Consider the following 14,158-nt stretch of genomic DNA (forward strand, 5'->3'; position numbering starts at 1 on the left):
GGATGACTTAAACAGAGAATATTTGTTTTCTGATATTTAATTATTTGTTATTTGTAATTATTACTTGATATTTAATATTTGTTTTCTGATATTTCATTTAAAAATAGAGACTTCAAGCTTTGTAAAAACATGTTTCATGAATGTGTGGCAAGCATTTGCTGAGTTACAGATCATTTTCTGTCACGTTTCAGAATGAACTTCACATTGAAAGAGACGGCAGAATGCGCATCATGTTTATTTTCTTTATTTTACGAAAAACACAACATTTTGTTTTTGTTATTAGTGTACACAATTAAAAGAAGAAATTTAACAGTTTTGAATGATGTATAACACTTGCCTGTATGACAAAAATCGACAGAGTTATTTGTTTGATAAGAAAATAAAAAAAGTGAGACAATCGCGCTGGCACGACCGCCGACCCCAGAGGGTTAACACCAAAAGAGGGTTTGCGCTGGCGCAAGCTGTTAGTAAATCTGTCCTGAATGTGCAGGTTTATGTGTGTGGTTATGCTGAAATGTCTGCAATATAAAAATGTGTTAATTCATTAAATTAAATGAATTGCATTGTACAAAATCCTCAGACATTGTTCTCTTGTTAATAGATCAGAAATGTTGAGACAAATCAGTGTGTGGATAACATGGGCCGTAAAGAGAATGAAAAAGTTGGCTTCTTCAACTGTCATGGAATGGGCGGCAACCAGGTAAGAAAGCTGTCAAGTCAAGTCACATTTATTTATATAGCGCTTTTTACAATACAGATTGTTTCAAAGCAGCTTTACAGAGATAACAGGTATATAATGCAACAAAGCTTGTTTCCAGAAGAAAATAGCATCATAGTCCAGCTTAAGTAAGTTCAGTGATGTTTCATTTTTGTTTCATTTTGTTTTGTTTTCAAAAAGTTATTAATTTAGTTAATTTATATATATAGCCGCTCTGGAGAAAACTGTGATGTCATATAATGTTATCATATAATGGTGTCAATGCAGGCAGATCAATATTATTGTTGAATATTAAATTAAATTCCCCCTACTAAGCAAGCCAAAAGCCAATGTCAACGGTGATAAAAAAGGTGACAAAGGCAAAAAAGGCGACAGTGGCAAGGAAACATAACTCCATCAGGTGGCAGAATGGTGAAAAAAAACCTTGGGAGAAGCCAGGCTCAGTCGGAGGGCCAATTCTCCTCTGGCCAATGAACAAACAGTGTATGATTATGATTCAGGCAGCATTACAGGTCAGAAGTCAGATTGGATTGGAACATTCAGAATTGTATCCAGTTCCATCTTGAAGATCGGAGTCATCACACCGGTATGGAGACGGGTTTGTTGAGGACCAGTGCCCATGGCTGTCCTGTCAATGAGGCCTTCACAGGGGAGAGTCTAGTTGACACAATCTCTGCTGACACTTCAGGGATGCGTTGTGGTCGTGTCTAGGCGCAGGTCCTCCATCTGATCTGGATATTATGGTGGCCCAGTAGTGCACAACACAACGAAATTTAAAAAGCAAACATAAGTTCACAACACAACAAAATTAAGCCACAACACAAAGAAAAAAAGCCACAACACAACAAAATAAAGCCGCAACACAACGGAAATGCTCCCGACCACTAGAGGGCTCTTGGAGCGCGGTAAAGTTAGTTCCCTTTCAGTTGCTCACGTTCGACGTAGTCGATGTGTCGACTGGTTGGGATCACGTTAGGGAGCCAGTCATCTTCGAGTACTATTGAAACAAGCGTGCGCAATGCTGCGCAATGATACGTGCGCAATTCTTGCTCCAGTGAGTTCCCCTTATTAGCCGAACCCTGTCGAGTTCCTCCATACCCTTCAGCAATGGACGTGGCGGACAGCATTGACTTCCCTGGCCTAAGCCCTGTCCCATCTCCGCCTCAAATAATGCGGGGGGGATCAGGAGGCTTCTGTCTAGGCGCTGGAAGATGGCAGCACTAGTGGCGTTTTAATAGGGATCCCAATCAGTCGACACGTCGACTACGTCGAATGTGAGCGACTGAAAGGTGTAACGTAAACGACTCTGGGTAAATGTGAATTAGCTCAAGGATATAGGGAATTTTGCAAATATTAATAATTATAACTCATGGTCATAACAATTCAGAAATCGCATGTACATTTATTTTATCAATTGTCGAGATTACCTTGTTCTGTAACTGGGTTGGTCATCAGTTATTCGTCCAGCGAATAAATGTAAGATTATCACAGTTAAGAAGGGGGTATCCCTTTACAAACTCCGAGAAAGTTTTATCTTCTGGCCACGAATATCAAACTTTCTGAGTTTATGAATTAAGAACTACTAAATGTAGTTTATATCGAGCTTGTAGCTTAGATCTTTTAGTTTCATTGACTTTTATAAGGTGGGTTTTCAAACACAGAGACAATTAAAAGTATAAATGGGTTTATCAATAAAATGGCACACACTAGAGATTATATAAACTACAAATATAAACGTACGTAAAAATGCAAACAAACAAACAAACATTTAACCGAACCAAAACATAAAACATAGCGTGATCAGAATGAAATGAAATGAAAGAAAGAAAGATATAGAGAGAAGGGAAAAGCTAGTAATTATTACATACAGAAACCTAAGTTCACGAGACACCTGGAACAGCTTTTAGAGAGAGTTACGTTACTTGCAAGATTCTGTGCTCTTTCGGGTGAGGCTGGCTGAGGCAGGAAGCGAGGATGGTGTCCTGTTTCTGCTGCGTCTTCCGGTGTCGCGGGAAGCTTAAAAACGCTCACTGAATGTAACGTTACCGAGAAAGTTCAGATTCATCTCCCGGGCAGGGAGAGGTTTAAAGTCTTTGTTGCAAGGGACGCAGCTACGACTCGAACATGTGCTCGCTCGATAGAGAAGACCAGAGCCTCCTCCAGATGTTCCTTTGGAGAAGCGCTGTGCCGAGGAAGAGAGTTAAGAGAGCGAGGAAACTGAAGGTTTGGACTTTTATCAGTGTCCCATGTGCCGTCCCCTCCTTCGTGTAGGACGAATCAGCTGTCGAGATTTTCTTAGGCGGGAAGATCCCTTTGTTCGTTTGGAACGGTCTCCTGGCTCGAGTTACAGTGACGACTGACTTAAGCCTTTCGGTTCCAGAAATATGAAATGTGTAAACAATGTATATTACTGCATTCTGCTATTGGAATTCGATTCTGTTAGATTAAGAGAATTACAAAGACATCAAACGCATCACATGAAGGTTGTAGCAATGCGAAGTTACAGGAGATATGCAGAATTACACACATTTAAAGTCTTGATTACCACATGACAAAATCGTAGACACCCCAATATGACATGGTCATAACAAAAGGCACCTCAGAAATATATCAAATTTTGGTAATGTCCTATGGTAAGTCAAGGGAAAATCTGTGGGTGTGTGTGGTGCGTTTGGGACGTGACTGCTGGGAATGTCTGCTTTCCTGGGTCGTAAAGTTTTATGGTCTGAGGTAGGGTTACAAAACCATGATTCTATTTGAGACCCTAAATTGGGGGAAAAATTCTTTCGATAGACACTTAGAATTCAAACCTGCAAATTAGGAACCACACATGCATAATGGAATTGTACATATATTTACTAAATATTGCTTATCCTGAGTTACACATAAAGGGTGGGTCTCTTGGTGTGTGTGTGTTCTGGAATGTCTCGAGGCTGTGAGGTTGGGGGAAACCCAGCCAAACTGGCGCTGGCAAATTGGTCCTTGTGGGGTAATTATTAACCAGTAAGGACAAAGACGATGTGTTTTGCCATCACATGATCTACTTAATGCGAAAAGCAGATGTCATTGTTGCTACAAAGGGAATGTCTCGGTTACGTATGTAACCCTCGTATTCCCGTCGCCACTATTGCTGAACCACCGCTGGCTCCGAGTTACGCTCGGCTCCTCAGCGAAAAAGCAACTAGTGCGTGCATCCACTTCCGTATTTATACCCGCGCCGCAGGGGCGGAGTGTGTGATGCAAATCATGCACGCCAATTCCATTAGCTCGTTTCAATAGTACTCGTCTCGAAGATGACTGGATCCCTGGCGTGATCCCAATCAGTCGACACGTCGACTACGTCTCCATTCCCTCCTTCAGGGAACGAGGGTTACATACGTAACCGAGACGTTTACCTTGCCATTGTTCTATAGAGTCGGCAGTCTGAAGATATCAATACCATGATTTGTTTTAACAATATGTAACCATTGTATATCGACATAAAATATGACTTCAAAATCACATACATAAATTATAGTTGCGTATTTATACTCCGTAAGGGAACATCTGGCAATTCCACCAAGTGGTTAAAATGTATAATTTATTATAATATAATTGGAAAAATTAAAATAAAAATCATTTGGTGAATTACAGGAAGAATTTCTGGAAGGTATTGGCACAATTTCACCTGTAATAAGTCAGTCTGGTCACTAGGAACTTACCACAAGCTTTGGAACATTGAAAAAAAAAAACTTTAGGTGAATTACAGTAGTCCTAATGTTTTTTTATTAAAAACAAATTGTGTACTGTGCATACAGGGAACTATTGGCTCAATTTTACCTGTAGTAAGTCAGTCTGGTTACTAGGAACTACAACCTTTGAAACATGATCAAAGATTATATTACATCTATTATATTACATTTTATTATATTACAGACATTTCCTAAATTTCCTAAAAATAAAATAAAAATGTTTACTGTAAAAACATGAAGGGAGGTATTGGAAAAAAGTTACCTGTAGTAAGTCAGTTTTACCAATACAATCAAGCTTTGGATTTTGAACATGTCTGTTTTTGAATACTAAAAGTCATTTTAATTAATACAAATTATATGTTTTAACAACTTGGAGGAATTGGCAGACATTCCCTTAGGGATCATGCACTGTGGTAGCTCAGTCTAGAGTATAAATATGCAGCTATAATGCACGAGAGCCCTCTTGTGGTCAAGAGCATTTCCGTTGTGTTGTGGATTTATTTCTTTGTGTTGTGGCTTAATCTCGTTGTGTTGTGAAGTTATGTTTGCTTTTTTAAATTTCATTGTGTTGTGCACTACTGGGCCACCGTAGGATATGGCCCGGATCCGGCTGACTACACCATGCATTGTGGTCGTGTCTACGTACAGGTCCACCATCTGATCTGGATACGGCCCGGATCCGACTGATTATTGTAAACCTTGGAATAAACAGAAAGACTAACATAGCGTAGATGCCATTCTTCTTGTGGTGTAACGAGTACATCGGGTGTTATAATAGCTATTATATTAAAGGCTTACCGTGTATATAAATATAATCTAAAATAAATAAAAAATCTACAAAAAGGAATAGTTCACCCCAAAATTTACATTTTGCCAACATTAACCATATAGTCTCAAACCTGAACATACTGGATTTGGATACTGAACAAAACAATAAGGATACACTTTGAATAATCTGCTGGTAGCTCTTTTTTTATGCAATTACAACGCACGGGGACTGAGGCCATCAAAGAATGCACAATGGAAGTATGATTAAAGTCCATCTTCTGAAGTAATAGAATAGCTTTGTAAGACAAACAGACTGACATTTAAAGAGGCCATTTGATGCTATTTTAAAAGGTAATTAATTTGTTTATTGGGTGTACTAGACTAGTTAACATGCTGTAATGTTTAAAAAACAATTAGAGCGTTTCAGAAAGAATGTAATAATCCCAGATAATCTTTTTCCAAAAAGCCCAGAGTGCTCTGATTGGCCAGCTGGCCCAGTGCGCTATGATTGTCCAAACACCTCAAGCGTGTGTCGGAAATGTAACTCCTCTTACCATAATTGCGAGTTTCAGCTTCCAAGGCTTCTAAAGCAAACGGTTAACAATGTTATCGGTTTTACCGTAACAGTTCGAGCCTGAGTCGGATTCTGAAAATGCAGCTAATCAAGCAGATCGATAGGAACCAACATCGGAACAGCACAACATGGCAACAACACAATGGCCACATTGCTACGTCTCTCTCTCTGTCTGTCTGTCTGTCTCATGAACATTGAATGGACAGCTATAGGCAAGATGTCAAGATTTTAGTGAATAACAACTTAAATTATGATACTTTTATGGTAGGTACTTTTGCATCTTTTTGAACTTGAAAGCCTGCTGTTTGGCCAAAATATATATTTTTATCTTTATTCCCGAATTGAAAGATTGACTAACACAGGTGTTATTGAAATCACAAGTAAAATCGTAAAGGAATAAATGCATAAATAGTAAGGAATTTCATTATTATTAACACAATTAATTCCCAGTTGATCAACCTGTTTGCAGGTGTTCTCATATACTGCTGATAAAGAGATCCGTACTGATGACCTGTGTCTGGATGCATCGCGGCTTAATGGACCTGTTGTTATGCTGAAGTGCCACCACATGAAAGGAAACCAGATGTTTGAATATGATGCAGAGGTACATATTACACCGAATATACCTCACACAACAACTACATCACTCTTGCACACTGAATCGAAGTCAATGGAACATAGAAATCAAATTATTCAAATTATTCCCTCATTAAAAAAAAGTAGTTTATTCAAGTTGTTAGTATAATTATGTATGAAAAATGAGAGAGTATACGCTTAGTCTACCTTTTATGTAGAGATATACTTAAAAACAATTGAGTATAGTAGTATATAAGGTATAGTATATAGTTAAGTATATAGTAAACCACATTTGGTTTATACTGACAAGTATACATTAAATTCTAAGGATACTGGTCCTATACTTGTACTTAATCTTTTGATCGAGATAAGCTTAGGAAAAGTTTAATTTATACTAAGGGTGTACTCACACTAGGCAATCTAAACCGTGCCCGAGCACGTTTGACCCCCAAAGTCTGGTTCGTTTGACTAGTGTGAGCGCTCCATACCGTGCCGGGGTGCAGTTCACCTAAACGTCCCTGTCTCGCTTGGAAGAGGTGGGCCAGAGCACTGTTCAGTTGGTAGTAGTGTGATTGCCAATCGCGCCGGAGCACTGAACATTTACTACTCTTGTGTGCTCTGCTGTCATATACGACAGCAAACATCTTCTGTTACTACTTGGACAGTACACTTTTCAATTAATTTAATCACAGCATATTTAGGTTTATTACGGGTCTGGTTCTCACCTTTATTGACGAACAGGAAATGTAGTTTGCGAGTAAAGCTGCAGCTGCCTCCATAATGATCTTCTGATACTTGCAGTGCAATCAAGTGAAAATTGCTACATGATGTAGTCGAAAAGTCCCCGGACTAGTTATCAAAAAGTTGTAAGTTTGAGCCTCACAAAGATCATACAGAGTTGGCTGAGACCCTAAAGGAATGCTCATCCAGAAATGAAAATTGTAATCTTTAATTTCATTTAAGCATAACTTTTCTTCTTCCCTTCTGCTATAGCTCAAAAATCTCATTCTCGCTTCTGCATATGAAGAGTTCAGATGCAAAAGCCTCTAAATGCCATTTGAAATTTTCTTATAGAATGATCATTTTTATCAAGCTTGTACATTTAAGTTCAGTAATTTCACTTAAATGATAATTAATAGATAATCTTCATTGCCATTTAAGTGAAATTATTGATTTTAAGTATACGAGCTTGATAAAAATTATCATTCTATAAGAAAATTTCAAATGGCATTTAGAGGCTTTTGCATCTGAACTCTTCATATTCAAGCTTGCAATGTATTAATCAGTCATATGACACATTGGTTGTTCACATGCCCACATATTTATGGAGAGAAAAAAAAAAAAAATATATATATATATATATATAAATGAAAATGTTTTCTCATTTTTCCATATTTAACATTGTTATTTCCCTTCTATCCACAACCATATCACATCAGACCTTCAACTAATTGAAAATCTCTGCTTTTAACCACCAGATGGTGCTGCATATCATATTATTATCCACCTTGTGCGCTCCTTTATTTTTGTAGTGTGTTCCTTGTCTGGAGCAGAACTGTGTATTTGAGATGCTGTGCACTTGCTGGCCCTGAAAATTATTGAAAGCTTATTGAAACTACTATTTGTGTGCATGTCTTAGTATGTTGGCAAATGGGAGTATGACTTTAAGGTAAGAAAAACTGTGTTTTGCTGCGTGTTGTTTCAGTATTCTGGTGGTGATGTTTGTGAACTAGACTCCCACTGTATTTGAGTCACATTGTGAATGGTTTAGAAACACACTGGCATAGATTCATATACAGACATCTTTGTAAGCCTTTTTAGAGTGATGACATGGAGGAATATATTTGTTTACTATACAGCCCTATAACATCTCCTCCGTGGGCATTGATTTTCAGTGAATATTACATAATCAATATCTGAGATTCATTACAGCATTCTCAAGATATCAAGAAACACATATCACATACGCCACAGCTGAATAAAGAAAAAGTTGGAGATCTTTGATCTCATCGATACTTCTGTTAATATAACAGACACTTCTTTGTTAGGTGGGTAGATTCTGGTGCTTATATATCAAAATAAATGAGTCATTTGATTAAAAAGAAGACATCACACTTGAGCCGTAAGGGACGTTGGTGCTGAATCACAAAGGGGCGCAAGAAATCAGAAGCATCTAAAAATAGATCTCCATCCCCTCGGTGGCTTTGGTTTTAATGTTCGACACAGACATGAATCCAGTGTGTAGTTTTCACCTCTAAGTTGCCTCTAATGCAGGGCATTGTATTTATTCCATCTCCTGGAGACTTGTGCTGCAGGACTTTAGTCATATAAATGATCAAATCAAAAAGAAAGATGATATTGACATCAATTCATATCCTAGAATTTGCCACCATTAAAGTGTGATTCAGTTTCCAATTTATCCATAGACTACTCGATACTTGGCAACCAGAGAGACAGACATTTGCTTTAAAAATAGCTCTCGGGTTTTTGTCACTGCATGTGGAAATTGATGATTTTGGTTTACCGAGATGTCATGTGCTCAGTTTCTGGCACTGTTTCCAATTAGCTATTAAAAATAGCTGTTTTAGAAGGAAAAGAGCCATTAACTCAGCATTGCTAAGTCAGCCCAATTACAGTTGATTTATGTCATTACGAGACTACAGCAAATACAAACTACACACCCACACTTATTTCCTGACTTTCCAGGCCCAGCCCTACATTTGCATTTCAACATCTGACCTTTTCCCATGACTCCTATTAGTTTGTGTCCTTTTTTAGAACGTCTGTGTGTAATATGTATATATATATATATATATATATATATATATATATATATATATATATATATACAGTGAGGAAAATAAGTATTTGAACACCCTGCTATTTTGCAAGTTCTCTCACTTAGAAATCATGGAGGGGTCTGAAATTGTCATCGTAGGTGCATGTCCACTGTGAGAGACATAATCTAAAAAAAAAAATCCAGAAATCACAATGTATGATTTTTTAACTATTTATTTGTATGATACAGCTGCAAATAAGTATTTGAACACCTGAGAAAATCAATGTTAATATTTGGTACAGTAGCCTTTGTTTGCAATTACAGAGGTCAAACGTTTCCTGTAGTTTTTCACCATGTTTGCACACACTGCAGGAGGGATTTTGGCCCACTCCTCCACACAGATCTTCTCTAGATCAGTCAGGTTTCTGGGCTGTCGCTGAGAAACACGGAGTTTGAGCTCCCTCCAAAGATTCTCTATTGGGTTTAGGTCTGGAGACTGGCTAGGCCACGCCAGAACCTTGATATGCTTCTTACAGAGCCACTCCTTGGTTATCCTGGCTGTGTGCTTCGGGTCATTGTTATGTTGGAAGACCCAGCCTCGACTCATCTTCAATGCTCTAACTGAGGGAAGGAGGTTGTTCCCCAAAATCTCGCAATACATGGCCCCGGTCATCCTCTCCTTAACCCTCTGGGGTCTGAGGTGTTTTTGGGGTCCTTGAGATGTTCTGACATGCCCTGACATTTGTGCTTTTTTCAGTTGCTTATGAACATATTAATGGCAAAGGTATAATTACACTCTATTTAGCACAAACAGGGCTACCATAATATGTGAGCAACATGTATGTACATGTTTGTATTTTTGAGAGAATAATGTTTATGCATGGTTATTGAAAAAACTAAAAACTAAAGTTTCTGAAATAAGGCCACAAAACACATATCAAATATGTGACAATAAGACTTTTGACTAATTGATGTCATTGTCTAGAGTTTTTTCTTCAAAATGATGTGAAAATCATCCTGCCCTTATCATTCACATTCACTTATCAAGACAATATGCGCAAGGGGCGTCAACCATTCAACAGCATCATGCATATGTAGTGATTCACACCTTGGGAGACAATGGGGCCTGCATACTTAATGAGCCATTATTCAGGTGTGTCACCTATAGCCACAAGAAAGAATGCAAGAGCAATATATATATATATATATATATATATATATATATATATATATATATATATATATATATATATATATATATATACATTCTACCAAATTGGTTCACAGTTGGAAGCATTTCAAATTTTTTTTTTTTTTTGCACAAATTTTGCTTGCAAATTGTATAATATCCAAGGAAAACATGTCTAGTAATTGTGCAGTTAATTCTCATACTGTATTTTCAGTTTTGGAATATGTATCCTCTCCCCAAATTTGTCAATAATAAAACACAATAAAAATTATTTAAAGAAAAGGCTTATATTTACCTTTTAAAATTTGTTTACATCTACCTTGTAAATATATTTTTTTATTAAAAAGGTTACAATTACAACAAAAATTGAAGTGTAATCTTTCTTTGTAAAAACTAAAGTATACATTTTATCATATATATTTCAAAGTTAAGGATTCATTATATAGCCTACATTGACAAAACATACTATATTTAACATATTAGCAAAAATTGGCAAACAAAAGCTTATTTGAGGTGGCAGATATTTTACAGTAAAAATGTGTAATCTATCCAAAACTAATCAACGAAATGTTGTCTTTCATATGTCTGTAACATCGGTCTTTCGTTTTTATTATAAGGCATATAAATGTTAATTTGCAATTTAATACGTTGCTTATACAAATACATTTTATTTCAACACATTTCAGTTGTGGTAAACAGCGCATCGCTGCCGTTCATTCATTCACACAGAAACGCGATTTACTTGAGAATGAAAAAAAACTTACTACAGTATTCCATCCGTTGCTCCTCGAAATACCAGCACTTCTGAGGTACGTTTTCCATTATTATTATTCCTCACAGTGCTGCGAGACAGTGTAGACAAGTACACTGATCATCTGAATAAACTTGATGTGTTTTCTCGAGCTGATATGTGGGCGTTCACAGTTTGTATGGGATCGTCTCATTCATTTGCGTTTGAATAGCGCGCGCTCTCCGTGGGCGGGGCCGATTATAACGTAATGAGCTGAGATGAGCTCGACTGGAATCGCTCTCTTTTAATACAGATTTCACAAGATGAGAATATTTGTTTTTTATATAAATTACTTCATTTAAAAGAAGAGAATTCAAGCTTCATGCCTGTGTGTCTGTATGCCTGTTTGACTGAGTATTCGCTCAGTTATTGTTCATTTTCGGACGCGTTTCAGAATGGACTTCACTGGCAGAGAGAAGGCAGAACTCGCTTCGTGTTTATTTTTCTTTATTTGGCAAAAAGCACAACACTTTGTTTTTATTGTGAGTATACACAAAAATAATACACATTTAACAGAATCGATTGATGTATGAAACTCCTATGGAAAATCAAAGTCAACTGAGTATTTATGAGTTTCTTTTACACTGATTAAAAAAAAGCGAGCTGGTATCGCCGGCGATACCTCCGACCTCAGGGGGTTAATACAGTGCAGTCGCCCTGTCCCATGTGCAGAAAAACACCCCCAAAGCATGATGCTACCACCCCCATTCTTCACAGTAGGGATGGTGTTCTTGGGATGGTACTCATCATTCTTCTTCCTCCAAACACGGTTAGTGGAATTATGACCAAAAAGTTCTATTTTGGTCTCATCTGACCACATGACTTTCTCCCATGACTCCTCTGGATCATCCAAATGGTTATTGGCAAACTTAAGACGGGCCTTGACATGTGCTGGTTTAAGCAGGGGAACCTTCCGTGCCATGCATGATTTCAAACCATGACGTCTTAGTGTATTACCAACAGTAACCTTGGAAACGGTGGTCCCAGCTCTTTTCAGGTCATTGACCAGCTCCTCCCGTGTAGTTCTGGGCTGAATTCTCACCTTTCTTAGGATCATTGAGACCCCAAGAGGTGAGATCTTGCATGGAGCCCCAGTCCGAGGGAGATTGACAGTCATGTTTAGCTTCTTCCATTTTCTAATGATTGCTCCAACAGTGGACCTTTTTTCACCAAGCTGCTTGGCAATTTCCCCGTAGCCCTTTCCAGCCTTGTGGAGGTGTACAATTTTGTCTCTAGTGTCTTTGGACAGCTCTTTGGTCTTGGCCATGTTAGTAGTTGGATTCTTACTGATTGTATGGGGTGGACAGGTGTCTTTATGCAGCTAACGACCTCAAACAGGTGCATCTAATTTAGGATAATAAATGGAGTGGAGGTGGACATTTTAAAGGCAGACTAACAGGTCTTTGAGGGTCAGAATTCTAGCTGATAGACAGGTGTTCAAATACTTATTTGCAGCTGTATCATACAAATAAATAGTTAAAAAATCATATATTGTGATTTCTGGATTTTTTTTTTTTTCGATTATGTCTCTCACAGTGGACATGCACCTACGATGACAATTTCAGACCCCTCCATGATTTCCAAGTGGGAGAACTTGCAAAATAGCAGGGTGTTCAAATACTTATTTTCCTCACTATATATATATATATATATATATATATATATATATATATATATATATATATATTTATCAGGGTCTGGGACCACATTGAAAATATGGAATTCAACAGCTAATTTAAACAAATAAAGTTTAAAATAAAGTTTTTTTTTTTTTTTTTTAAGTTGCATAGTTGTAAAATGAATACAAATTCATTCAGACACTGTACTATTTATAGATCACTAATCAAATAAGCAAATTAGTGGCATTAATCATGTGAACGTTCTACAATATGCCAGATTTTGCTCTTTGAAATATTCTAAAGTCATGAATAACCTGGAAAATCAGGTTTTGTCCATGTCAGTTCAAGTACTGCTGTCATTAAAGCAAATACATTCTGAAATGCATTCACATTTTCAATTAATGTGTAATGTTTTTTATTATTATAACGATAGTAGAATATAATTTGTGGTCTCAGTCTCTTCTTATTTCTTTTTCGAATGCTTAATTGCATGTTAATTGCAATTCAATAAAAGTTACAGTATATGCAATTATCTGTAATTTTTAAGTGCATCTTTTTATTTAATATTAACAGTCATTTAAATTGTAAGAGACTGGGCCATGTTTTGAGCTCTTTTTTCACCAGTACCTATACCTGGTTTATTGTCATGTTACATGGGAACCATCAGAAACGCACCTTCCTCCACATCATCACCCAGTCGTGTCTAACCATCAGTCGGCTGGAGGATGGAACGTACGGCCCAACAGTGGAGTACTGTGATGATAGTCCCCTTCAGACCTGGACCCTCCGCAACTTCACCCGACAGGAGGTCTTTAAGAAGCTCTACTACAGTCCAACTGATTACTTTCTGTAAATACCAGAGCATCCTGTTGATGGCAGGTCAGTACTGAACGAGCCCAAAACCAGACCTTAGTTCCTTTGAGGTTATGAGGATTTAGGTAGGCAACCCATAGTTATTAGAGCTGTCGTGGTGTATGGTGTCATTTTGACCACCTGCACATAGTTGTTGAAATATTAGGCATATCTGTCTTGCACATGATTCTGGATTTAGTTTGAGTGTTATTTGATTTGGTCTGTCTAGTGTTTTTGAGCTTTGGATATGTAATGATGCCATGGACTGTGCGTTTGATATTATCAAGATATGGTACCGTTTAAATACATTTGAAAAGGTTACTTCTGAACTTTTTTCACCAGACATTTGGAGATCATGATGGGGGATGTGTCCCTGTCGATATTCAAATTAATGGTCAGCAAACATGGATTTGAAGAGTGTATGATTCCTACATCAGTAGTTAGTTACAGCATTTCAGTAACCAATCTCCAATCAGCTAGACAAGCAGCTGTGGTTGCCAGAAATTTACTGAAAAAATATGCAAGCAATATTTTTGGTATTACGGGTAGAATTTAAATTGAC

General features: G+C 37.4%; 1 protein-coding gene across 4 annotated transcripts in view; it reads left to right on the plus strand.

Annotated features, from left to right (window-relative positions):
• galnt13 (polypeptide N-acetylgalactosaminyltransferase 13) overlaps window positions 1-14,158 on the plus strand; it is a 128,438-nt gene that overhangs the window by 88,353 nt on the left and 25,927 nt on the right. For 2 of the 4 annotated variants that reach the window (XM_082176156.1, XM_082176157.1), the window contains exons 10-11: window positions 602-700; window positions 6,261-6,395. In XM_082176156.1, the coding sequence (XP_082032282.1) occupies window positions 602-700; window positions 6,261-6,395 (234 nt within the window). Of the gene's footprint in view, window positions 1-601; window positions 701-6,260; window positions 6,396-8,006; window positions 8,037-13,411; window positions 13,624-14,158 lie in introns of all 4 variants that reach the window. The other 2 variants (XM_082176158.1, XM_082176155.1) reach the window with 2 other exon arrangements.

Source organism: Leuciscus leuciscus, assembly GCF_965113295.1.
Source record: "Leuciscus leuciscus genome assembly, chromosome: 7".
Classification (NCBI taxonomy): domain Eukaryota; kingdom Metazoa; phylum Chordata; class Actinopteri; order Cypriniformes; family Leuciscidae; genus Leuciscus; species Leuciscus leuciscus.